We start from the raw sequence: 26,617 nt of genomic DNA on the forward strand, positions 1-26,617 counted from the left end.
GGGTGGGTCCCCTTAGAGCCTACTCTCCTGCTAGGGCCAAGCTGGGCTCACTCAGAACCTTGTGGGCTCCAGAGTCCCTGGTGTGATGCCCACCAGCCAGACCCTCATTCACAGTGCATAAATGGTGCTGCAGGGTGGCTGCCGTGTGAGATTCCTGTCCAGGCACGGATCTTCGGTGCCACCCTCACATCAGCTTTCTGTGCATGTTGTCTCCTAATACCACTGCTTTAGGGTGGCAAGTGGGCACACTGCCACGGGTAGTGCATTCCTCAGAACCTCCACCCTGGCAAAGCAGGGTGAGAGTACAGCCTGCAGAGCCTTAGGAAATCCGTGGCAACCCGTCTGTGCATCTCCACCACCCTCCTAGGCATACCTGTTCCTGCCCACTCTCTGGGATCAGCATCAGAACCAAGAGCAAGACTCTGTCTGGGAGTAACAGTGGCAGCCACCAGGTGACCTGAGGTGATGGGGAAACTCCAGGGTCAGAGAGCTCCTCCCTTGGGAGGAAGAGGCAGAGGGGAGAGCCTTGGGCCTTTGGGAAGGAAAGTTGGTTTCCTGAGGTGGAGGGAGGGCCCTGTCCTCTTCTTCTTTCCCCTCACAGGGTAATAGCCAGGGGTCTGGGGCTCAGACTGGGATTTTAGAGGGAATAACTCCATAGCAAATGGGGAGGTAGATTCCTGACTTCATGGGATCTTTGGAACCAGGATATGTATATATGTGTGTGTGTGTATGTGTGTGTTGCTCTGTGTGTGTGTGTGTGTGTATGTTGCTCTGTGTGTGTGTGTGTCAGTGTCTTGCTCTGTGTGTGTGTGTGTCAGTGTCTTGCTCTGTGTGTGTGTGTGTCTTGCTCTGTCTCCGAAGCTGGAGGTGCCATCATGACTCATTGCAGCCTCTACCTCTCAGGCTCAAGTGATCCTTACACCTCAGCCTTCCAAGTAGCTGGTACCACAGGAGCACACCACCAGACCTGGCTAATTTTTAATTTATTTTTTGTAGAGACCGGGTCTTCCTATGTTGCCAGTCTAGTCTCCCCTGGACAGGCGAGTGGGTGCAAAGGCAGAGGCAGACAGCAGCTCCTGAACTCGTATCGGGGAGCAGAGGAGTGACAATGGCAACTTCATGTTCTACCCTGTCAGGGCAGGGACAGGTTGAGCCCTGCTGATTGCCCCACAGCCCTGTGGGGCGGGGGGATCTCCTCCCAGGGAGTGGCCAGCTCAAGCCCCAACAGGCCCCAGTGGGGGTGGTGCTGGGTGTCGGGCTCCTCACCACAGCGGGCGCACCTGGGACTTGGGCTGGGCAGGCCGGTTCTTTCTGCCCATGAGAGTTGCAGCCTCAGCACCAGCTTTTCAGGAGGTGGCTGAACTTGAGGGAGTACCCAGAAGGGGGTCCTCAGAGATGGGCACCTAAGATATTTCAGAGTTGTTGACACCATGGGGCAACTTTCAGATGGGGAAGTGAACCAATAACATAGCAGGCATGGCCTTGTTCATTGAGCATTCACTACATGCCAGTGCTGCCCGTGGCTTTATATGTACTCTCTCCAGCCACCCATGAAGTGCTGCTCATAGCACTCCATCTTAGATGAAGAAGCTGAGGTTCAGAGTGATTGTGTGGCTTGCTAAAAGTCCACAAAATACGGAAGGTGCTGAATTCTTCTGACAAAAGAACCTGTATGCTTAACCACTAGATTCTACCACTTCCAGGAGCAAGAAAAACAAGAGGCCAGTAGCGGGGAAAATGGTTTGGGGAACGGAGATGAAGCCATTTATTTACATTTGTTGCCAGACCCTGGGTAAAAGCTGCCATTGAGTTTTGAAGGCAGTATAAGTGCTGACCTGGGGTGGATGCCCTCTGCTGCAGAAGGCGCTGGCCCAAGGAAGCTCCCAGCCCTGAGGACTTGGCAGCCATTGGCTGATTTGAAAGTATACACAGGGTGTGCCAGCTGGTGTCGCTTCCTCTTCAACATGTATTGATGCTGCAGCTGAGCTGTTGCCCAGCCCCTGGGGAGAAGACACCAGCAGTGTGCCCAGCCAGGGCAGGGTGGAGAGCTGCAGCTGCAAGTTGGCATAAGAGGAAGGCTCAGGGCTACAAGGGGATGGTGGTGGGGGGCCAAGGCCTGGAGAGCTGGGCTGCAGCCCGTGTATGTCTGCGAGGCCTTGCTGGGCAGCCTGCCAAGCTCCTCCCCATTCCCAGCCTGCACCCGAGAATGGGGAGGAGCTTGAGTGCTACCCCAGGAGGGGGCGGGTGGGACCTTTGGGTTCAAGCTCCACTGGGCTTGGCAGGAGGCCCCTCCCCCACAGTCAGCAAACAAAGTAATGACTCCCAGAGTAGAACTGTGGAAGCCAGAGATCTAGGTTCCCCTGGGTGGGAATTAGAGCAGGCAGACCTGGCCAGGAGCCACCTGGCGGGGGCCATCCGTGTCCAAGGACATGGCCTGCATGCAGCTGGGCAGAGGCTGTACCCATGGATGATTAATGGGTATTGATCACTGGGGAGGCCAAATGTAGCCTGGACACTGCTGGCACTTGCCCTGTGTCTGTTCCCTTTGTACTGGGCAGGGTAGAGAAGCAGCAAGGATATGTGTTCATTTGCTTTATACTGTTAGCCATGCTTCCCTTTATTTTCTTTCCCTTGTAGCTTTTTTTTTTTTTTTTTTTTTTTTTTTTTGAGACAGAGTCTTGCTCTCGTCACCGAGGCTGGAGTGCAGTGGCACGATCTCAGCTCACTGCAGCCTCCGCCTCCTGGGTTCAAGCAATTCTCCCGCCTCAGTCTCCCGAGTAGCAGGGATTACAGCCTCATGCCACCACGCCCGGCTAATTTTTGTATTTTTAGTAGAGATGGGGTTTTGCCATGTTGGCCAGGCTGGTCTGGATCTTGTGATCCTCCCGCCTCGGCCTCCCATAGTGCTGAGATTACAGGTGTGAGCCACCACGCCTGGCCTCGTTTGGGCCTCTTTATAATGGATTCCTATGCACAGTTTATCTCTCATTCTTGTGCTTCTGTCCTTATGTGTGTATGTCTGTGTGTACGAGAGAGAGAAAAAGGAGGAAGGTCCATGGGGAGGAGGTGCCAGAGCGTGTATGAAGAAGGGGCTAGCCTTGATGATGACTTCATATTGCTGGCCGGGGCACGGAGGAAGCAGTGCTTTTCTCTTCGTCTCTTATTTTGGTACTCCCTTTCCAAGCTGCCTCCTGAGCTCTTTATAAACGCTGGCATTCTGGCCGAGAAAGACTCGCCAACATCCAAGAGTGGCAAAGGGGAACAGGAGACACATCGTTGGCTTGGGAACCGCTCCCGCTCGCAGGAAGTCAGCTCACAGGAGATTTTTCTCTGTCAGTGTCCTCCTGTGGTTTCTAGTCTGGGGAGAACACATCAGCACACTAACGGAAGAAAGGGGAGCCCACGAAGACCAAGGCTGCCGCACTGAGGGCGTGGATTTGAGGGCTCTTCTCCAGGCTGACAGTTGGGATCCTCATTTTGTCAGCCCTGTGGAGTTCCTACTAGAGTGCCATGCAAGGCAGCAGGGGTTTGGAAGACGGAAGTCCTGTCACTGCCTTCAAAGGGCTTGCTGCCCAGTTGACATAAGACATACTGGAAGCATTTGAGCAGGATATAATTATCCGCTTAGTGAGGCCGCATCAGCCCCTGTCTCCTCTCCTCTGAGATGAGCACAGCAGTCACACAACTTATGTGTTGCCAAGACACCAGGGCAAAGCAGCCCTGCTGCCATTTTAGGATCTGCTTGATATGGAGATTCAGGCACTCAACAAATAGTGATTGAGCATGTGGCCACATATCAGGTGCTGTTCTAGGTAAGTGCAATAGACAGAAGGTAGAAGAAGGAAATGTTGTAGCTAGCACCTTGACTTTGACAAGATTTCTTGCAATTTTGTTCATAATATTCTCTTTTCTTTGGGGGGTGTTGAGAGGGGATGGAGTTTCCCTCTTGTGCCCAGGCTGGAGTGCAGTGGCAGGATCTTGGCTCACTACAACCTCTGCCTCCCAGGTTCAAGCGATTCTCCTGCCTCAGCCTCCCAAGTAGCTGCGATTACAGGTGCTCACCACCACGCCCGGCTAATGTTTGTATTTTTAGTAGAGACAGGGTTTCACCATGTTGGCCAGGCTGGTCTCGATCTCCTGACCTCAGGTGATCTGCCCATCTCAGCCTCCTAAAGTGCTGGGATTACAGGCATGAGCCACTGCTTTCGGACCATAATAGTCTTATGGATAATATGGAGAAATGTGGACTGAACAGTGCAGTTAGGAGGACACATAGCTAGTTGTTCAGCCTATAAAAGATATTGATCAGGCCAGGTGTGGTGGCTCACACCTGTAATCCTAGTACTTTGGGAGGCCAAGGCAGGTGGATCACCTGAGGTCAAAAGTTCTAGACCAGCTGTGACCAACATGGTGAAACCTCGTCTCTACTAAAAATACAAAATTAGCTGGGTGTGGTGGTGCATGCCTGTAATCCCAGCTACTTGGGAGGCTGAGGCAGGAGAATCGCTTGAACCCATGAGGCAGAGGTTGCAGTGAACTGATATCATGCCATTGCACTCCAGCCTGGGCAACAAGAGAGAAACACCATCTCAAAAAAAAAAAAAAAAGATACTGATCTGTTTTAACCTTGATGGAGGTCTCTAGTGGTGTGCCATTGGACTCTGTTTGTGACTCTGTCTCACCCATTTATTTACTTGTTTACTTATTTTCAGCCTCCCAAAGTGCTGGGATTATAGGCGTGAGCCACTGTGCCTGGCTGTCAGCCATTTTTTTTTTTAATCACTCAAATGTTTAAATGGAAAGATTAATACAAAAACACCTAATAACTCTTCACCTATATTGACCAGTTTTTGCCAGTCACATTCATGTTCTTTCTTTCTAGTACACGCACATACATATATATGCACATTTGTTTTTGCTGAATCATTTGAAAGTAAATTGTAGACATCATGACATTTCACCTGTAAAGCTTCAGCAGGTGTTTCTGAAAGACCAGGACTTAATCACATCTGAGAAATACCATTATCATACCTAAAAAGATGAAGAATGCCGTAATATCATCTAATACACAGTCCATATTAAAATTTTCCCAATTGCTCCATGGCTTTTTTTTTTTTTTTTCTTTTTCAACATTCAATCAAGGTTCACACATTGCTATTGATTTTGTTTATTTTTTTAGACAGGGTCTCATTCTGTCCCTTAGGCTAGAGTGCAGCAGCACCATCATGGCTCCCTGCAGCTTTGACCTTCTGGGCTTAGGTGTTCTCCCACCTCAACCTTTCGAGTAGCTGGGACAACAGGTACACACCACCATGCCTGAGTAATTTTGTATTTTTTGTAGAGACCAGTTTCACCATGTTGCCCAGGATGGTCTTGAACTTCTGGGCTCAAGCGATCCACCTGCCTTGGTCTCCCGAAGTGCTGGGATTACAGGTGTCAGCCACCTCGCCTCGCTGCATTTGATTATTATGTCTTTTTAGTCCCTTAACCTAAAACAGCCCCACCCCTGTCTGTTTTGTCTCTCACTAGATTGCCCTTTCTGAAGAGTCCAGGCTAGTTGTCTCGTAGAATACTACTCATGCTGGATGTGTCTGATTGTGTCTTCATTATTAGATCTGGGTTATAACACACCTTTGACAAGAATGCTGCAAAAATTGATGATGTTTTGTACTTGTTTTTTTTTTTTTTCTTTTTTTTCTTTTTTTGAGATAGGGTCTCACTTTGTCACCCAGGCTGGAGAGCAGTGGCGTGATCTCAGCTCACGGCAGCCTTGACCTCCCAGGTTCAAGCAGTCCTCCTGCCTCACCCTCTGAAGTAGCTGGGACTACAGGCATGCGCCACCATACCTGGCTAATTTTTGTAGAGACAGAGTTTTGCTGTATTGCCCAGGTTGGTCCCGAACCCCTGAGCTCAGGCAATCTGCCCGCCTCGGCATCCCAAAGTGCTAGGATTCCAGGCGTGAGCTGCTGGGCCCAGCCTGTTTTGTACTTCTTATTGCATCATATCAGAAGGTAAATTACGTCAAACAGTCCCATTACTGTGCTGCTACTTTTGTCTGCTTGGTTAAGATTGTGGCCACGAGATCTCTCCCTTAGAGATAAATGTTCCCTTTGGTAATTAGTAAGTCATCTGTGGGACACTTTGTTAACATATAGTTTCCTAACAATCTTCCACCCAATGATTTCCCATCCACTGATGATTCTTACTTGAATCTAGATTTTCTAATTCCATCACCATTTCTTCTACATTTAAAAAAAATTTTTTTGAGACAGTCTCGCTGTCAGTCAGGCTGAAGTGCAGTGGCATGATCTCGGCTCACTGCAACCTCTGCCTCTCGAGTTCAAGAGATTCTCCTGCCTCAGCCTCTTGAGTAGCTGGGACTACAGGTGCCCACCAGCGCCCACCATCACGCCTGGCTAATTTTTTGTATTTTTAGTAGAGACGGGGTTTCACCGTGTTAGCCAGAATGGTCTCGATCTCCTGACCTCGTGATCTGCCCGCCTCGGCCTCCCAAAGTGCTGGGATTACAGGTGTTAGCCACCACTCCCAGCCCTGCTCACCCAATATTTTTATCAATAGCTTGAATAAAGGCATAAGGAATGGTTATCATGTTTACAGATTACTCCAAACTGGGAGGGGAAGCCAATGTATGATAATAGAATCAGTTTTCAACATGACTTCAGTGGGATGACATCTGAGCCAGAACCTATTATTTATTTATTTTTTGAGACAGAGTCTTGCTCTGTTGCCCAGGCTGGAGTGCAGTGGTGCGATCTCGGCTCACTGCAAGCTCTGCCTCCCGGGTTCATGCCATTCTCCTGCCTCAGCCTCCTGAGTAGCTGGGACTATAGGCACCCGCCACCGCGCCCGGCTAATTATTTTTTGTATTTTTAGTAGAGACAGGGTTTCACCATGGTCTCGATCTCCTGACCTAGTGATCCACCCGCCTTGGCTCCCAGAGTGCTGGGATTACAGACGTGAGCCACCGCGCCCAGCTGGTAAAACTCTTTATTGGACCAAAGTTGATATAAAAAAATAGTTCTGGTTGTCAGCTGCCATGAGTCAGCAGTATTTTGTGACACAAGTTGCATTCATTCATTCATTTAGCCGATACTTATTGAAGTCCTACTTATCATGTGCCAAGCACTATTCTAGAGGCTTCAGATAACATTACTTAACAAACCAAATAAGCAAAAATCTCTGCCCTCCCAGTCAGCATTCTGGGGGAGATGGGATGTCAGACAATAAAGAAAAACCATAATATATCGTATGTTATTCAGTGATGAGTGCGCTGAAAAAATATCTCAAGGTATTTTTAAGGAGATAAGGGGCATATTAGGAGGAAGTTCAGATTCTTCAAGGTGATAAATGAGCAAAAGGAAGCAAGGGACTCAGTCCTGTGGTTATCTAGGGGGAGAGTGTGCCAGGTGAGGGAGCAGCCAGATCAAAGGCCCTGCTGTGTTCAGGCTACTATACATGTACCTGGTGTGGATGAATGAGGGGAAAAGTAGTAGAGGATGCAGTGGTACTGGTGGTGAGGATGACATGGAGGGCTTTGCAGACCATTGCAAGTAAAGTCATTCTGAATGAGATGGGGAAACCCTTGGAGGGTTTTGAGCAGAGGAAAGCCCTGACCTGGCTTGTTTTGTTTTGTTTTGTTTTATTTGAGATGGAGTCTCGCTCTGTAGCCCAGGCTGGAGTGCAGTGGCACAATCTCGGCTCACTGCAACCTCCGCCTCCCAGGTCCCAGTTCAAGCAATTCTCCTGCCTCAGCCTCCCGAGTAGCTGGGATTACAGGCACACACTACCATGCCCAGCTAATTTTTGTGTTCTTAGTAGAGATGGGGTTTCACCATGTTGGCCAGGATCGTCTTGAACTCCTGACCTCAAGTGATCTGCCCGCCTCGGCCTGCCAAAGTGCTGGGATTACAGGCATGAGCCACCATGCCTGGCCTGGCTTGTGTTTTAAAGACTCACTCCAGCTGCTGTGTTAAGAATAGATTGTAGGGGAACCAAGGAGGAAATGGGGAGAACAGTTAGGAGGCCCTTCCAGTAACCCCGAGAAAGAGGGTGGTGCCTGGGCCCTAAGGAGCAGGGAAGTGGTCAGATTATAGATTTGCTAATGGATTGGATGTGAGGAGTGAGAGAATGAGAGGAGCTGAGGGTTTTGGCCTGAGCAACTTAAAGGTGGAATTGCCATTAAATGAGATGGGGAAGGCTGTAGGTGGAGCACATGAGAAGGGGGAGAGATCAGGAGCTTAGTTTGGGACATGTTGGGGTGAGATGCTTTTTAGACAGCCAAGTAGAAATCTTGAGGCCGGGTCAGGTGTGGTGGCTCACGCCTGAAATCCCAGCATTTTGGGAGGCCAAGGCAGGCGGATCCCGAGGTCAGGAGTTCAAGACCAGCCTGGCCAACATTGTGAAACCCTGTCTCTACTAAAAATACAAAAAATTAGCTGGGTGTGGTGGCATAAACCTGTAATCGCAGCTATTCAGGAGGCTGAGACAGGAGAATCGCTTGAACCCAGGAGGCAGAGGTTGCAGTGAGTGGAGACTGCACCATTGCACTCCAGCCTGGGCGACAGAGCAAGACTCTGTCTCAAAAAAAAAAAAAAAAAAAAAGCTGAGGCCATTTGGCTGAGCAGGGCTGGACTAGGCTGCAGATAGGAGTTTGGGTATCACTGTTTGTAGGTGGATTGACCCCATTTAGAGTAAAGCATCCAAACCTGGGCAAATAGTAGCACTGTGGGTGCTTGCTGCTGTCCACATCCCATGTGGAATTATGTGTCCAGTGCTGGGAGCCCCTTTAAAAGGGATGCTGCTAGCCTGCACCATGTCCACAGAAGGGTGATGGAGGTACAGAAATCATGGAGCATGAGAAAGCTTAGCTATAAGAAAGGAGACCTGGGACCATGTGAGTGCTGTGCCCACCCTCTTGACAGCATTCCTGTTGTGGGAGCAGATGTGGCAGACCCTGGAAGTGGGGAGGAGAGGAAAAGAGGTGCTCTGAGGAGGCTGATTTTGGCTGGGGGTGAAGAGGAGCTTTCCTGCAATTGCAGGAAATTTATGGAGATTTATGGAGAGATGGTCTCTACTGCCATGGAAGTAACTAGCAGAGGCTTTCACTCTTTTGGACTCTAACTACAGGAGGAACTACTACATTTTTCTGTAATCCTGTGCACACTTAGGAAAAGTTGAAGTAGCTTTCCCAAAATTACTTATCCTTTGAGATTATTGCTTAGATAGTTTCTATGTTTTGTTTGTTTCTTAATGCTGTTGGGATCCACTAAATTGATTTCAGAATCTGCGAATGGTCCAGGCTGCAGTTGGAAACCCCTGGTCTCAGCAGAGCTGAGCTCCACCCGTGATGTTAGAAGCCAGGAGAATTAGGGGTGGGTGCCTCTGGGCTTCCACTCCAGTCTTAGGGGTTCCCTTCCCCTGCCGGGCCACGTGCAGGTTGTGAAGGTCTTACCTCCTTAGCAGTACATTAAATCCTATTATCCCACTTAAGCGAATCTTGCCCTTCCCCCACCCGAGGGCTTCGCGTGGACAGAATAGTAAGTGTACAAGCCCGCAGGGTGCCTGACCAAGTGCTGAGCTTGTAGTGAATGCCCAGCCATGACTTGCAGTGGACTGACCTGTGCAAAAATTGGACTCTCAAGCTCCTAGCCCCGGTGTCAGCACGAGCTCGGCCGAGTTCATTTGGTCGCAGGAACAAGGGAGCCAGGAGCAAGAGGGGAGGGGGCGCCTAAAGGGGGGAGACCAAGGTCTAATCAGCCGCCCCCCAACTCCCTAGGCGCATAGTGGGGACGCAGCGTGTCCCCAGACCAACGCCACTAGCAGAGGGTCCCAGAGGAGCCGGAAGGGGCCGGGGCCTGGGCGGCGGTGGGAGGGTCTGAGCAGTGGGGGCGGGGAGCTGGGGGTCGGCTTTTGTCAGCGTCTCAGCACTCGGGCGGCCGCCGGGGCTACTGATCACTGGCTTGACCCCCTGCGGCCGCGCCCGGAGCTGCTGCGTCCCCTCGCGCTGCCAGCGCCGGTGAAGGTGGAAAGGGGAAGGGGGAAGGGGCGGGCCGGCCGGGCTCACCGCCGACTTCCTCCTTCGGCCCCGCCCTCCGCCGATTGCAGGCCAGTTCTGCCCAAGTCGAGGCTGCCTGGCCGGCGCTGGCGGGAGTACTGCGGTGCCCTGCGGAGAGGCTGCGTTCGCCAGGGCCCACGTGACACTGTTTCTCACCTCCCGCCCCCCAGGTCTGAAGGTGGGAGCCCCCGGGGCGACTCGGGGGCGGGCCGCGGGGCGGAGCTGTAGCCCGGGAGTCCGGCCGAGCCACCTGAACCCGAGCCGCGGGACACCGTCGCTCCTGCTCTCCGAGTGCTGCGCGCCGCGATGGGCCCGAGGAGCTGGCTCGCCGCCCCATGGGGCGCGCTGCCGCCTCGGCCACCGCTGCTGCTCCTGCTGCTGCTGCTTCTGCTGCAGCCGCCACCTCCGACCTGGGCGCTCAGCCCCCGGATCAGCCTGCCGCTGGGTGAGTGCCGGGGACCTGGGGGCGCGGGCCGGGGGAAGGAGGGCTGCCGGGGACGTGCCTCGTGCGGAGGTGACTGTGACAAAGGACCAAGGAGGGGACCTGTCGGAGGCACGGGGTCCATTAGGACACCTTCTTTTTTCAAAGCGCTGCGCTCAGGGAGGGAGAGGAGAGGGAAGCTGTGGGGCTGCGGGCCCCTTTCTTCAGTTTTCTTTCTGGGCAGGGGTGGGGTCTAGCCCGCTCTGCCGTCCCGGCTAGTTCCCTTAGGAGGATGCACTTTCGGCGGGGTCCGCCTGCCCATCTACTTGTCTTTGATGCTGACCAGAGCCGACCGCGGTGCCGCCCCCGATGGCGGCTCGGGGTAGAGGGAGGCCAGTGCTTGCAGTCCTATAAACACTGGGGTTCTGGTATTCCCAGCAAGTCGCAGCAGGGCCGGGAGCTGTGGTGGGGCGGGCGGGCGGGCGCCCGATCCTCCCTCTCCGCACCTCCATCCCTGGCTTGCCAGTGCAGCCCCAAGCCCCAGCATGGAGAGACCTTCAGGCCCTGGGAGCGACCAGACTGCGGATAGGGGCAGCTCTGGGCGCTGACATTCCCAAGTCCTGGGCGCGACCCCTCCTCAGAGTGACCTGCGAGTAGCATCCTGGTTGTCTGGGTTCCTTTCCTGGTGCTCACATCTGCTTCTGTGGCCACCTCCTGTTTCAGCTCTGTGCCCTTCCCTCTCCTTTTCCCTTCCATCCGTTTGCTTCTCCAACTCTTCTTGGGGCACTTGGGCTTTGGATTCAGAGGGTCCTGGATCCCAAGCCCATTTCTTCCACTGGGCAAGTAAGTGCCTTCTGCTCCCAGTACCCCACTTTCCTCATCTGCAAAATAGGCAGAGAGTACCCCACTTTCCTCATCTGCAAAATAGGCAGAGTCATAGGTGCCTTGCAAGGTGTGTTACTCGGATATGAAGTTTATAAGTTCCCAACAGATGTTGTATCCGCAAGCCCTTTAACTTGTTGGTTGTCATATTGTCTGAATTGGAATAAAGCATGTATAAATTAGAGGTTACAGACTGAAACTGTCCCAGACTTCCATCTCCTCACAGCATCCCCACCCCTGAAAGCATCCTATTTACAAAAGGAAATAGTAGAATCAGCACTTAAATTAAGGCAGGGCCCTAGTGGCTTCAAGTAACCTTATCTGAACCCCTGTCTGAAATATTGCAGATGACCTGCGTTCAAATGCTACCTCAGCCACTTAGTAACCGTGTGACCTTGAGCAGGCTACTTAAAGTTTCTGGGTCTTGATTTCTTCATCTGTAAAACAGGTATAATAATAGAACCTACCTCAAGGTAGTGAGGATTAAATCAGCTCGTGTTTGAAAAGTCGTTGGGACAGGGCCTGGTACAGGAACCGCTGAATGAGTGTTATTCAGCTCAGAGTTTATTCCTGTACGTCCCGCCCAGATCTGGGGTGATTCTGCCTGGGGTTAGGACAGGGTTGGGGTGTTAGTTTGACTGTAGCCCCTTGGGTGCTTCAGCTTGTGAAGTCAGGATAAACAGGTGTAACCAGCCCCAGGCCTGCTGCGTTGCCACTTCTGTTGTGGCCACAACTCCCTTTGCCCTCAGACCCTCTCATTTTTGGGAGAAGGCAAGGTGAGATGGGGGCAGATGCTCCAATGGACTCCACTTATGTCCTTGGGAAAGCTGGGCTAGCTCATGGGACCGTGTCAAAAGACAGTAGGTTTCATGTCCAACTCTGGAACTGGATGGTACAATGACAGGGTAGCTAGAAGGCAAAACTGGAGAGCAGTAGGGGAATCGAGGGGACCTGCTTCCCGAGGAGCAGCTAGAATACTTGGTTATTATTACCCATGCAGCTGCAGGACCTGGCCCACTTCTACAAGCCTGTGACTGTTCTCAGACTTCTGTCACACGCCAGCATTCACCTGTCAGGACTGCTGTAGGCGGGCTTGCATTTTGTGCATTGTACCAAGGTGCCCAGCTGAGGGCTGAGAGGACCTGAAATGCAGTCCACACTCAGCTCTCCAACCTGGGAATCCTGGAGCAAAAGACCCCTTCTGCTATGTTCTTGGGGCTAGGTCTGCCCAGAGTGGCCCATTTTTCCAGTCCCACCAAAGCCCTGGAATAGTGTAGGGGCACCCAGCTACCTGAACTTATGAGCATGTATCTAGACTCGACTGAGTTGCCACTATACCCTGGAGTGCCCCCTCTCTGGGCTTCCTCCTGGCCCTCATACCCACCTCCCACTCTTACCTACGTGCAGGTCCCAGGACTGGCTGGGGGTCCGGGAGGGGAATGCCCTGGTAACTGAACAGGCTCACCCTTGAGTGTGGCCTAAGGCGGTTTCCTGCCTCATCCCAGGGGTCTCATTAGATGTTCCTGGCAGTGTGCCCATCCTGGGCAGGCTCGTGGTGACCATTGGATGCCGGGTCCAGGGCCCTAGTGCCCTCCCTCACATACATCTTAGGAAAAAGGGTCATGGAACTGGAGATTACACACCTCCCTTTCCTCCTGCTACTCACTCCTCTACTGAATTCCCAGCCACACCCCATAAGGACCCAGATGCCTAGGGACAGTGGGGCTATGTCTGTGGTTTAAAACAAAATCCCTTGAAGTGTAGCGTCCAGCTTGCCCTGCATCTGGGGTCCTTCATAGGGAACCCTAATTATTGTTGATGAACAGCACATTCCTGGGGTGCTTAAGATGCAGGGGGCCAATTTGTGGCCTTGCCCAGTGGCCAGTAGTGGGAGGAGGATGGGGAGACAGCCACTACGGGCTCCACAGTCAGCTGGAAGTCTCTGAAAGGAATGTTTCAAAGAAGCGTGTGGAATTTGGGTTCTCTTGTGTTGGAACTACCATGTAGAGCTCCATGACCAAAGCCTCGGTCAGGAGCAGGAGTGGTGCTGAGTAGAAGCAATGGTACCCAGTGCCTCCCAGCCTGGCCATGTGGGGAGAAACAAAACACACCCGCTCCCATGGTCCTCCAAAGTCTTATTGGGCCACCTTATTTGGACACTTAAAGGGAATTATTATTATTACTATTTTGAGATAGAGTTTCACCCTGTCTCCCAGGCTGGAGTGTAGTGGCGCCATCTCGGCTCACTGCAGCCTCTACCTCCAAGGTTCAAGTGATTCTCCTGCTTCAGCCTCTCGAGCAGCTGAGACTACAGGTGCCTGCCACCATGCCTAGCTAATTTTTGTATTTTTGTAGATATGGAATTTCACCATGTTGCCAGGCTGGTCTCGAACTCCTGACCTTAGGTGATCCGCCCATCTTGGCCTCCCAAAGTGCTGGGATTACAGGCATGAACCACCATGCCCAGCCTTAAAGGGAGTTATTAATTCCCTCCTGCCCCAGAAGTGCCAGGTGGGAAAGCTTTGGATGCAGTATTTCTGAAGCAGATTGGGCAGAAATCTGTAGGCCTGCAAACTGCCGTCAACAAAACCCCATTGAGCAGAGAGAATGGGGCATTTGGCACAAATCAGCTGCTTGCCCTCTGGCCCTGGAGGAGGCAGCCAGGGTCAAGGCTGCCCTGGGAAGCCTTGATGCTGGTCGCTTGTTGAGCCCTCACCCCGGTTACTGGCTTCCCTCCTTGACATGGTCTCAACTGGACATGAACCTTTGTCTCCAGCTCTGTCCTATGGGCCGGCATCTCTCTGGTTCTGCAGAGGCAAGTGGAAGGCGCTCTAACTGTGGATGCTCAGAGCCTGGCTTTATAAAGTAGCTTGCCACCCTTACTAACTGCACAACCTGGGGCACGCTCCCAGCCTTCTCCAGGCCCATTTTCACATTAGCAAGAGAGGAATAATGGCCATCTTCACAGTGTTCTGAGAGGATTACATGAAATAATGTATGTAAAGTGTTTGGCGTGGTGCCTGGCACGTGCTGCGTCCATGGTAAAAAGGTAGCTTCTGCTCTGTTGTGCTAGAAATCCCCTGCCAGCCTTGCTTGGTGAGGTTATTTGCATCCATTTTGGTGCACACTGGTGGTATGCAGTCCCTCTGCTAGGTGCCAAGCCTGTCGGGCTTAGCGCCTGCCCTGGTAGAAAAGACAAAGCAAGGCCCCCAGGGACGGATTGGAGGTCATTATCAGGGGTCCTGCTTAATTATAGCCCAGTTATTAAGTGCTCCTGATTCAGCCTTTTCAAAGTCCTCCTTTGCCTGAAGAACCTCTTCTGCATGGGGCTGGACCATGCCTCTCCCTACCTGCCCCTCACTGGTTCTGCTCTGCCTTCTGCACAACCCACATCCAGCTGGTGTTGAAATACCTATTTGCCAACCCAGGAAAGCTGTAAACTTGCACAACTTTTGGGGCACATCTGGATATACCAGCATGTTCATCCTCTAGACAAGAGACAGAGGGTGGCACAAGGCCTGGAGAAAAGGCTAGACTTGGGTCATGTCATCAATCACTCCTTCCTTTATCTTCTTAGAGCCTGTTGCCTCTCACTCCACCCCCATGGGTGCTCAGGCTGGCACAGGACTCAGGGGGCCTATGATGTGGCCCTCCCTGGGGATCAGGGGGAAGAGGAACAACACAACGTGAGACTCCTGTGGTCGAGGCCCGCCTTCCCTCAGATTAGCTTTTTGGGAAATCTGCTCCCTTGGACTGCATTCTCTATGTTTTTCCCCAGCTGGTCTCCCTGCCCCTCCTCTTTACATTCTGTCCTCCATGTGCTGGGAGCAGGACAGCTATCCTGTCTGTAAGATAAGATAATTAAAAGCCTGGTGGCTCTTTCCCTGCTGCCACCAAGTTGTGCAGAGACGGAGGCTCAGGCTCGGGTGCATTCACGATTCTGCTTCACCCGTAACCCGCTGCCATGGCCGAGGAAGGCATTGCTGCTGGAGGTGTAATGGACATTAATACTGCTTTACAAAAGGTGCTAAAGACAGCCTCATCCACAATGGCCTAGCACATGGAATTCGCGAAGCTGCCAAAGCCTTAGACAAGTGCGAAGCCCATCTTTGTGTGCTTGCATCCAAGTGTGATGAGACTGTGTATGTCAAGTTGGCGGAGGCCCTTTGTACTGAGCACCAAATCAACCTAATTAAGGTTGATGACAACAAAAAAAGGGGGGAATGGGTAGGCCTCTGTCAAATTGACAGAGAGGGGAAACCCCATAAAGTGATTGGTTGCAGTTGTATAGTAGTTAAGGACTGTGGCAAGGAGTCTCAGGCCATGGATGTCATTGGAGAGCACTTCAAATGCAAGAAATGAAGAAAACATCTTTGACTTACAAAAAAAAAAAAAAGCCTGGTGCCCACACTGGCTCTATACTTGTTAGCTCACCATCGACCCTCTTCTTTGCACTGAACACTGGAACACTAGGGGCCGGCTCCTGCCCTGTGGCAGAGATAGTCACAGAAGAGTAGAGTGACTACAGAGTGATACACAGAGGTGGAGTGTTTTGTCCAGCTGCTAGAGTTCTGCCTCTCAGGCCTGTGATCTGACCTGTTGTGCATGGAAGCTCTATTCTGCACTCCTGGATCCATCTGGAAGCCCATCCTGTAGTCTAACAGGCTTCAGAGAGGTGGGGGGCCTGTGGTGAGGGAGTTTCAGTGGGATGGTAGGTAGGAGACAGAAGCCATCATTTTACCATACTCCTAAAGAGAAGCCAAATTAGCCTACTTGTGTCCTCTTTTTTTGGCACCTTTTGGCCATCCTCTAGGAAGGGGGCCAACAGGAAGAGCAAAGAAAAGCAGCCATTGCGGTGCACACACTGTGTGCCAGGCACTGCTGTTGGATATGGAAGTGTATTGCTTTATCTCATGCAGATGAGGAAACCAAAGCTCAGTGAAGCTAACTCATTACCAAGGTCATGCAGCTATAGAAGAGTTTGGGACCAAGCCTTGGGCCACAGTTCTCGATTCAGCAACCACATTCTTTCCATTAGAACAGCTGCCTCCTGCTTCACCTGTGAATCGTACAAAAGCAGCAAGATGACCCGCCTCAGCCCGTGAATAATTGCAGGTTATATATTTCCATCTGGTAAAGAAATCTGTTGAGGTTAGTCTAGACGGGGCAAGGGATCCAGCCAAGGACCCTGGTGGCATGGCATGGCATGGCCATGGTTGGAAATAGGCAGAGCTGGCAGACTTGGTCAGGAATGTGGCACACAGGAGACTGGGGCACACGTCTCAGACAGAAGTTTGCAGACTGAGGGGTAGTGGGCCACAGCCAGCCTGGGGATATATTTTGTTTGACTTCCAAGCTCTTTAGAAAAATTTTAATTAGGCCAGGTGCGATAACTCACGCCTGTAATCCCAGCACTTTTGGATGCTGAGGCGGGTGGATCACCTGAGGTCAGGAGTTCAAGACCAGCCTGGCCAACATGGTGAAACCCCATCTCTACTAAAAATAGAAAAATTAGCTGGGCATAGTGGCGGGCACCTGTAATCCCAGCTACTCAGGAGGCTAAGGGAGGAGAATTGCTTGAACCTGGGAGACAGGGGTTGCAGTGAGCCGAGATTGTGCCATTGTACTCCAGCCTGGGCTACAAGAGCAAAACTCCATCTCAAAAAAAAAAAAAAGAGAAAAATTTTAATTAGTTGCTAATATTTAAAACTTAGGAAACTCCTAAGTCGAACTCCTGTCGGCTGTTATACTTCTATGTGTTCAGTGCTTTTGGGAGGGGTCAGAGTGGAAGCAGTGCTTCTCAGACACAATTTTGTGAGTATGAAGCTTCAGGACCTCCACATTCCCCCATTTTTATCTGGGGCCCCTCTCTGGGCTGGAGCATTCTGACTAGGACTGTGTCATTCATTTGTTCAGTCAACAAACGTTTATGGAACAACTGCTGGGAGCCCGCCTGACCAGTTGATACAAACATGAATAAGACATGGTCTCGATCTTGAAGGTGCTCTCAACTTGGTGGAAGAGAGAGCACAAAGGCCGGGCATAGTGGCTCATGCCTGTAATCCCAACACTTTGGGATTACATCTCTACTAAAAAAAATAAAATAAAATAAAAAACAAACAAAAATTAGCCAGGCATGATGGTGGGTGCCTGTAATTCCGGCTATTCGGGAGGCTGAGGCTGAGGTGGAAGAATTGCTTGAACCCAGGAGGCGGAGGTTGCAGTGAGCCAAGATCAAGCCATTGCAATCCAGCCTGGGCGACAGAGCAAGCCTGTCTTAAAAAAGAAGAAAGAAAGAGCAAGATAGACCATCAGACCATCATCATCATCATCAAACATCAAACATTGCCATCTTCAGACAGTGTCACCAGTGCCCTGCAAGACATGTGAACAGGAAATGATGGGCATACGGAGAAGGGCCCTTGCCCAGCTGGGGATTCAGGAAGGCCTCCTGGAGGAGGTGGAACTGAGCTGAGTCTCAAAGGATGAGTGTGAGTTAGTCAAAAGGAAAGCCTTCTGGGCGGAGGGGACTTCCTGAACAGACCGGAGATGAGAAATGGGCCCTTGACTTGCAGTTCCATGTCACTTGGTTGAACCAGGAGGTGGGTGGGTGGCAAAGGCTGGCAAGTTAGGAGCTCAGACGACGGGGCGCTATTGAAGTTTTTAGGCAGAACAGTGACGGCTCCCAGAGAGCCCTCTGGCTGCAGGATAGCAGCTGGCCTGGAGGTGGGAGGCTGGTTGAGAGGCTGCTGTGGTGGTGGCCTGGGTGAGAGAGGATGGTGCCTGGCTCAGGACTGTGGTAGTGGGGATGGTAAGGGGAATGGACTTGGAAAATATTGAGAGAAAATTGGCAGGATTTGATTATAGACTGGACTTAGGAGGGAAAGGGAGAAGGATGGTGAGACACCCAGGTGAGTGGTGCCACACACAGACACAAAATCCCAAGCCAGGGAGTGGGACTGGAACGGGGCAGTGAGGTGGTGGGAAGCACCCACAGAGGCCCTCCTGCGCTGTGGGGTCTGGTGTATTAGAGAAGGATCTGCACTTGGATGAAGAGATTTGGGGATCGCCAGCATCCGCATCATCGACGTGATGAGCATGGACCCAGGAGCTTGAACGGAGTAAAAGGAGCAGGGCCAAGAGCGGACGGACCCAGAGAGTAAGAACATTCAGGAGCAAAGCCTGAGGCGGGAGGGTGGTCAGCGACACAGACTCTGCAGCCAGGTGGCCCAGGGTCAAATGGCATCCCCACCACTCCTCCCAGGGCTGACTCACACCTGAAATGGAGGTAATAACCCACAGCAGCCTTGTGAGGATGGCACGACTTAATCCATTTAAAGGGCTGAGGAGGTGCTTACATACTTTAGCTCTTTGAGGGCTGGAGACCCAGAAGGCGTGTGAGGGGGACACGGGGTGATGCTTGGGACTGGGGGCACAGACACCTAGAGGATGGGGTGGCATCACCCGTGTCTGGGGTCTGGCAGCAAGGCGATCCCTGGGCTCTTGGCAGGGCTGTCCCTGCTGAGCGTGGGGCTGGCTGAGGCCCAACTTCTGTGGAGTCGTGAGTGGAAGGTGAGAGGCAGAGATGGCATGGGGTGGCTGTTCTCTTTGGGAGCTTGTCTAAGGCAGGTGCAGGGAGGCACAAAAGTTTCTAGAATGGACATTGGAACAAAAACTGCTTTCTGAGAAGTAGAGTTGGTCACATAGGATTTGGTCTCTGAGGAGATGGGGGCGGGAAGTTGAGGTTGTTTATGCCTGATGACCCCGATTTCCTTGGAAGAAGTGGAGACATCTATAAAGGCAGGAAGGCAGACCCAGGGCAGAGGCCCTAGGAGCGGAGTTGTTAGTGGGGAGCCAGCCCCTGAGCAGAGAGATTGAGCTGGCCCTGGGTAGGCCTGTGAGCAGGCAAGCGGCAGGCAGGCTCCTAAGGTGATAGCAGTGGTGTGTGCAGCCGTGGCACAGGCCCTAGGTCGGGGCTGGGACTGCCTGGGGGTTCCAGCAGAGGCTCTTGGTCTGCCCACTTGGAGCTGTAGCAGTGGCTTTCCAGGACATGCCCCAGGAGCACAGATGCTGTGAGGCCGGGTTGCCTTGCCCTCGTTGCCACTTTCTTGGTGACTTCAGTCCATGGGAGGACCCTTGGCACACAACATCCCCAACGAGGGACTTGACTCTGGCACTGGGCTGGTGTCAGCAGAATGTGGCCCCCTCCTCCACGCTCCATGAGGAAGAGGTGGCTGCCCTGCCCAGCACGGGCCAGGCCGTGTGGAGGAAGGAAGTGCACCCAGGTTGGCTGTGTGTCCCAGTTTCCTGCTGACTGCGCCCCGTCAGCACTCCTGCCCTGGAGGTGGGGCTGCTGCTGGGATAAGTGGGTCCAAGGTTCTGGTGACTTAAGTTGTGACATCCCTGGGGACGAAGGGCTACAACAGTCTTTCAGGAGGCTCTCTGGGGACTTGTCCCACCCAGACCCCTCTCTGAGAGTGGGGGAGGCCACTGGCTGCCTCCTTGCATTGGAGGCCCCTTCCCCACCGACTCCACAGGGAAACTGGTGTTTTCTGGCCTGATCATGCTGGGGCCTGTAGCAGGTGGGATGTTAGGGCCAGGTCAGCGTCTTGCTGCTGTGCCCGGAGCCACAGTAGAGAGAAAGGTGGGGTGGGGCTCTGAGTCACAGCGCTGCTACAACTCGCTGGCTGGCCTGGGGTGGGGACTGCCCAGGGTGGGGATGGTGCTGAGCCCTATTCCTGTCTAACCCCAGAGAGCTCCAGGCTTCCGGCTGAGTCACAGGGAAGGAGGACCCTTACATGGGGCTGGGGGCTGAGTATTCCCACATCACTTCCTACTCAGAGCCCCACTTCCTGGGGTGGGGAGTGGGGACCCTGCAGGTCTTATGTGTCCACTCCATATGCTGTCTCCCTCCAGGGAGGGACATGGCAGCCCCAGACCAGCCCCATTCTGCCTTCTTGAAGGATGATCTGCCTAGTGGGATGCATTGGCCCTGGAGAAGCCCCTGGCTGAAGCCTGTTGGGGTGGAGGGAGAGGGTTCATCTTGAGTGGGAAAACTGGCTGCAGCCTCGGCGTGTCCTGCTTTCTTCATACTGGACTAACCCACTGGATAGATGGATTTGGAGGATGTCCGAGCAGCACAGGCAGCCCAGGACAGCGAGCGAGACGCTCTTTGGCACAACGGAGAGCATAAAAGCTAAGACTGACCCCAAGGTGCACCAGTCCCTCGCAGGAAGTAAAGTGCAGAAACACCCCCTTCCCGTCACCCCTGCACAAAGAGCACCTAGGAGTGAGTGCGCAAGCGTGGACAAGCCCTGTGGTACCGTGTACACACACACACACACACACACACACACACACACACACACACACACACACACACACACACACACACACCACAGGCAAGCTTAGGCAGGGCCCTGCACAGATGTCTGCAGTCACTCTGGAGGTGACCCAAGCACCTGGGCCCTTAGACAGTAACACCACTCACACTGAGCACATACCAGCTCGCACCCACAACATGAGCCTGTGCCACACAGGTCTCTGTTTCTGAGCTGATGCTCTCTGGCTTTGGCCTTGACACCCTCATATGACCAGGTGTGTGCCTAAGTTAGAATCTCCCAGGCTAAGTTCGTGAACCCCGTGGATGAGGGAGGCCCAGCTCCCCCAAGGAGCCCTGCCCCTCTGGCAGCTCTCACCAGGCTGGATTTTCCTGCGGGGTTTTTGGATTTTGTTTTTGAGTCACTCATTGAGTGTTGGTCGTGTGCCAGACACCATGCCACGCTGCAAACCATATGCAACGTTGTTTTGAGCAAAGCTGTCTCAGTAAATGTGGGTTATTACGTATATTATTATTTACATACGTAATCTAATTTTTTCTAATAACAACCCCATGAAGCAAAGTGTTATTATTTTCCCCATTTTACAGATAAGGAAAATGGGGCTTTGAGAGGTTAAGTGGCGTGTCCTGGTGGCACACAGCTAGTAAGTGGTGGAGGATGGCTTTGAACCCAGGTCTCTAACTCTACTCTGCACACCATGGCTTTCAGTCTGAGTCTCAGGGCAGAGAGAGGAGGGCAAGTATGGAAGGGAAGCCCCAGAAGGAGAAAGCCTGGTTAAGGGGCCCTTCACTCTCCAAGGCACATTCCACTTTCTGTCCCTTTGTCATTCCATTCACTCTACTCCCCGCATGGCTAGAGGGCTGGAGGCCTGGGCTGAACCAGGGGCTGGCTGGTCTGCAGGGCTGCACTCTGTCTATAGTGCCCGAGGCAGGTTTCCACCCCTTCTTCCAGTCGTAAGTGGGGTTGAGCTGCCACCTGGGACTGAGGCTTATCTCTGATCCTTGGCATTTCTGTGTCTGGACAGATTCCAAGGGCGGTCTGCTGCCCAGACTTACAGGGCCCGCCCAGGTGGCTCTTCTGCAGGTAGATAAGCATGGGCAACCAGCTTATCTGAACCAGCCCTCGTTTCCAGGTAACTCTGGAAAAATCCAAAAGATGAGGAGGGACCACAGTGTCTGTTTGTCCTGGTCTCACTCCTCATGAGACTCCTGTGATCTTTGTATGTCTCATTCCTCCTGTGACATGTATGAGAATGTACAGCTCAGTGAGATGATGTCTCTGCTGCCTGACAGAAGTGCCTACTTGAGGGCCGGGTGCGGTGGCTCAGCCACCCGACCCCCGTCTTCCTGTTGACTAGTGTCACCCCCACCCGAGGGCTTCCTTCCTCATTTGCTGCCAGGTGTAAAGCTGAGCTTCAGCTGGGCGCAGTGGCTCACACCCATAATCCTAGCATTTTGGGAGGCTAAGGCGGGCAGATCACCTGAAATCACGAGACCAGCCTGGCCAACATGGTGAAACCCTGTCTTTACTAAAAATTAGCCAGGCATGGCGGTGGGCACCTGTAATCCCAGCTCCTTGGGAGCCTGAGGCAGGAGAATCGCTTGAACCTGAGAAGTGCAGGTTACACCATTGCACTCCAGCCTGGGCAACAAGAACGAAACTCCATCTCAAAAAAAAAAAAGAGGCTGAGCTGCTGGGCATGGTGGCTCATGTCTGTAATTCCAGCAATTTGGGAGGCCGAGGCAGGCGGATCACCTGAGATCAGGAGTTTGAGACTAGCCTGACCAACATGGAGAAACCCCGTCTCTACTAAAAATACAAAATTTGCCGGGCATGGTGACACATGCCTATAATCCCAGCTACTCGGGAGGCTGAGGCAGGAGAATCACTTGAACCTGGGAGGCGGAGGTTGCGGTGAGTCAAGATCGTGCCACTGCACTCCAGCCTGGGCAACAACAGCAAAACTCCGAATCAAAAAAAACAAAAAAGGATGAGCTTCCCGCAAACGGCTGCTATGTGTGCCCCCTTATGGACATTGAGGATGGAGTAGCTTCATTTCCCATTTTTCTTTGGCCACCAGGAGGCCCAGCACTAAAGGCGCAGCCCTTCTCTACCAGCTGTGTGCAGACTCAATGACCTACTTATGTGAAGTTTTACTTCCTTGCTGGTTGAGATGTTTTTCTTCAGATTTGGGTTTTCTCTGCTCCTGATTTTAATGTTTATATTTCACTACTTTCTTTTCTTCATGTCTCCTCACCCTTTATGGAACCAGGCTGGGGGTATGTAAAAACACTCCACAGGTAAACACACATGAAGTCATCTTCACAGCTGCTTGGTTGGGCATGTTGCACTTTGTGCTTCCTCAGCTTGTGTTTGTGTGGTCATAACCCACTGGTCAGCTGCAACGTGCCTGAGGTTGGTCAGGGTGCTGCTCTTTACTTGTTTTTCTGTTCTCATCAGCTGCTTAGAATTTTAAAAATAATTTCTCTCCAAACCAATTAGTTACCCAAAGCATAAACAGTACCCTGGTGGATAAGTGTGTGTGTTTCTTTTTTTTTTTCCTCTGATTTATATATTTCACATCATATAAGGATAACCTGCTCATTATAGAATCTAAAAATGATAACAAGTAAAAAAGAAAAGAATGCTACCTATAGTTCTCCCAGGGAGCCCATGGTTTAGTATTTTGTGATACATCCTTCTGGATTTTTTTTCCTATGCTTATATTTTTCCCACAAAAAATAGAATTTGACCATATATACTATAAATATAACCTTAATTTTCACTTAGTGGTAGATAATTTGTCTCTTTCCTTGTTGTTATTCTGCAAAAACAAAAGATATTTAAAATGTGTACCAAGGTCTGGGCGCAGTGGCCCACACCTGTAATCCCAGCACTTTGGGAGGCTAAGGCGGGCGGATTGCTTGAAGCCGGGAGTTCAAGACCAGCCTGGCCAACATGGCAAAACCCTGTCTCCACTAAAAATACAAAAATTAGCTGAGCATAATGGCACATGGCTGCAATCCCAGCTACTCGGGAGGCTGGGGCAGGAGAATTGCTTGAACCTGGAACGCAGAGGTTGCAGTGAGCTGAGATCACGCCACTGCACTCCAGCCTGGGCAACAGAGTGAGACTCAGTCTCAAAAACTAAATAAAATTTTTTATCAAGGATACATGCACGTGTATATATATATTTTTAATATATATATATAGTATAGAAAGGCTTATTATAATAAGCAAAAACATGTGTCCTCCCCCGCCCCAGGCCAATTTAAAAGGGACTTTTAATCATTTAGGGTTCTTAGGGTTCTTGTTCTACCATTATTTCCTCCATTTTTTTTTTTTTTCTTTTTGAGATGGAGTTTCACTCTTGTTGTCTAGGCTGGAGTACAATGGCGCAATCTCGGCTCACCCCAACTTCTGCATCCCAGGTTCAAGCGATTCTCCTGCCCTCAGCCTCCCGAGTAGCTGGGACTACAGGCATGTACTACCACGCCTTGCTAATTTTATATTTTTAGTAGAGACGGGCTCCATGTTGGTCAGGCTCGTCTCAAACTCCCGACCTCAGGTGATCCACCTGCCTCAGTGTCCCAAAGTGCTGGGATTATAGGCGTGAGCCACCGCGCCCGGCCCATTTCCTCCACATTTTTAAGTAAAATACTTATACCACTATTTCTTGGTTTATTTGACTTCCTGACTTTCCCTCACTTACATCTCCCTTCCCTTCCTCCCTGCAAGATATTCTGTCACCGTACTGTATTCACTTCCTTTATTTGGTTACCTTTGCAATATAAAACAGTACTCTTGACCTGTATTTATTATTCCATTAGCTATTGGCAGCAGCTTGTGACAACCCTGCTGCCATATTATGATGTCTGTCTGTCGTCAGTTCTGGTTTCTGAGGTCAAAATTGAAAACACTCCCATTCTGTGTAATAACCATCAGTCTCAAAGTTAAAGACCACTGCTTTTTTGGGAGGCTGATGTGGGCAGATCACTTGAGTTCAGGAGTTCGAGACCAGCCTGGCCAACATGGTGAAACCCCATGTCTACTAAAAATACAAAAATTAGCTGGGTGTGATGGTGCATGCCTGTAATCCCAGCTACTGGGGAGGCTGAGGTGGGAGAATCACTTGAACCTGGGAGGTGGAGGTTGCAGTGAGCCAAGATCATACCACTGCGCTCCGGCCTGGGTGACAGAGCGAGACTTCGTCTCAAAAAAAAAACCAGTGCTCAACATTTGCATTACTCTGTCAATGCAAATCACATTCGCTGCAAGGCCCACTTACATTTTCTTCTCTTTGGGTCTAATGTTACTCAAAGGAAAGTGTTAAATGTATTTTCCTTTCTTAATATTCTATTATGTGCTCAAAACTCATCACTTTATATTTTAGTTTGCTTGATATTTTGATCATGCCTTTCTTGCTTGTTTTTCTGGAGCTTCTAATACATCCTTTTTTTTCCCCCCAACTGTGTAGTATTCAGTTGGATTGGGGCATCATAATTGATTTTGGCGAAGTCGCCTCTGGTTGGACTGACTCTTAGGTTTCCAGTTTTTTATTAGTGTGAAGGGTGCCGTAGTAAGTATTCTCATACATACATCTCTACATTGTTTCTTATGCAATGTTTGAGAGTCCAGGAATGGTGCTCGCCCATCAAACCTGATCCCCCTGCCCGCAGCCCTTTGTCTTGCTGATTACCTTACTTTAAATGAGTCCATCTAGAGGTTGGTGTTAAGAGGCTTCCCTTGGGAGGGGTGGCCCCAAATAATATCCATCTTCCTCTCCCCAGGCTCTGAAGAGCGGCCATTCCTTAGATTCGAAGCCGAAAACATCTCCAACTACACGGCCCTTCTGCTGAGCAGGGATGGCAGGACCCTGTACGTGGGCGCTCGCGAGGCCCTCTTTGCACTCAATAGCAACCTCAGCTTCCTGCCAGGCGGGGAGTACCAAGAGGTGAGAGATGTTGCCTGGAGCTGGCTAGGCTGGGCAGAGGACCACAGAGGGAAGATGGACTGGAAGCTTGACCTTCTGGGTCTGAGGATGATGCTGATGGGAGAGGAGGGAGGCTCAGCAAACCCTCCATTTTGTCCACTACCTTCCCCTTTCTCATTCCCTAGCTGCTCTGGAGTGCAGACGCAGAGAAGAAACAGCAGTGCAGCTTCAAGGGCAAGGACCCACAGGTGAGCCCGCACCTGGAAGGGAGCTGAGCTGCAGGAGGGATGGAGGGTGGTAGTCTTCCATCCAGGCCAGAGGCGGGAGGTGGGAGCAGGTGCAGCCATGTAGGGTGGAAAGGGCTTAAGCTTCTGAGATGGCCAGGCCTGGGTTTGAATCCCAGCACTACACTTACCTCTCTACAACCTTTGACAAGTAGATTCACCTCTCTGAGTTTTAATGGGTCCACCTGTAAAATGGGGATAATGATCCGGTCTCACTGGGCTTACAGTGAGGATTCAGGAAGCTAATAGGTGTAAGGCACCTGGCTCATAGACACAAGGACTAACAAGTCAGCTTCCAGCATGAACAGGGATTGGGTAGATTGAGAGTTGTGTCCCTCTGCAAATGATTCCTGATATAGCACATCTGACAGATTCTGATGTGGTTTTGGCCAAAGCACAGGATGAAATCTGGTTCAACCCAGGTTCTCCTGGAGGACTCATCATCATCCCTAGAGGCCTCCTGCTCCTGCTCCTAAGTGCAGCAGGTGCTGGGTAAGGTGAGGGCAAAAGAGTGCCGGACTTGGGATCAAGACACAGGTTCAGGTTCAAATCCTGGCTGCCATTCTGTTATTCAGCTAACATTGATTAAGCACCCACTCTGTGTCCATGTACTTGCAGGTACTGGAGATTTAATTGTGAAAAAGCAGGCTTGGTGCGGTGGCTCACACCTGTAATCCCAGC

At 51.5% G+C, this 26,617-nt stretch overlaps 1 protein-coding gene and 1 pseudogene across 3 annotated transcripts in view; both read left to right on the forward strand.

The window, feature by feature from the left end:
- Positions 1-10,343: 10,343 nt before the first annotated feature.
- The window catches only part of SEMA4B (semaphorin 4B), a 28,017-nt gene continuing 11,743 nt past the window's right edge, over positions 10,344-26,617 (forward strand). For all 3 annotated transcript variants that reach the window (XM_077940315.1, XM_015143014.3, XM_077940317.1), the window contains exons 1-3: positions 10,344-10,520; positions 25,510-25,673; positions 25,838-25,900. In XM_077940315.1, the coding sequence (XP_077796441.1) occupies positions 10,382-10,520; positions 25,510-25,673; positions 25,838-25,900 (366 nt within the window). In that variant the 5' untranslated portion in view covers positions 10,344-10,381. The remainder of the gene's footprint in view (positions 10,521-25,509; positions 25,674-25,837; positions 25,901-26,617) is intronic.
- LOC144330099 (small ribosomal subunit protein eS12 pseudogene) lies at positions 15,210-15,746 on the forward strand (annotated as a pseudogene).

This window comes from Macaca mulatta, chromosome 7 (genome assembly GCF_049350105.2).
Source record: "Macaca mulatta isolate MMU2019108-1 chromosome 7, T2T-MMU8v2.0, whole genome shotgun sequence".
Taxonomy (NCBI): domain Eukaryota; kingdom Metazoa; phylum Chordata; class Mammalia; order Primates; family Cercopithecidae; genus Macaca; species Macaca mulatta.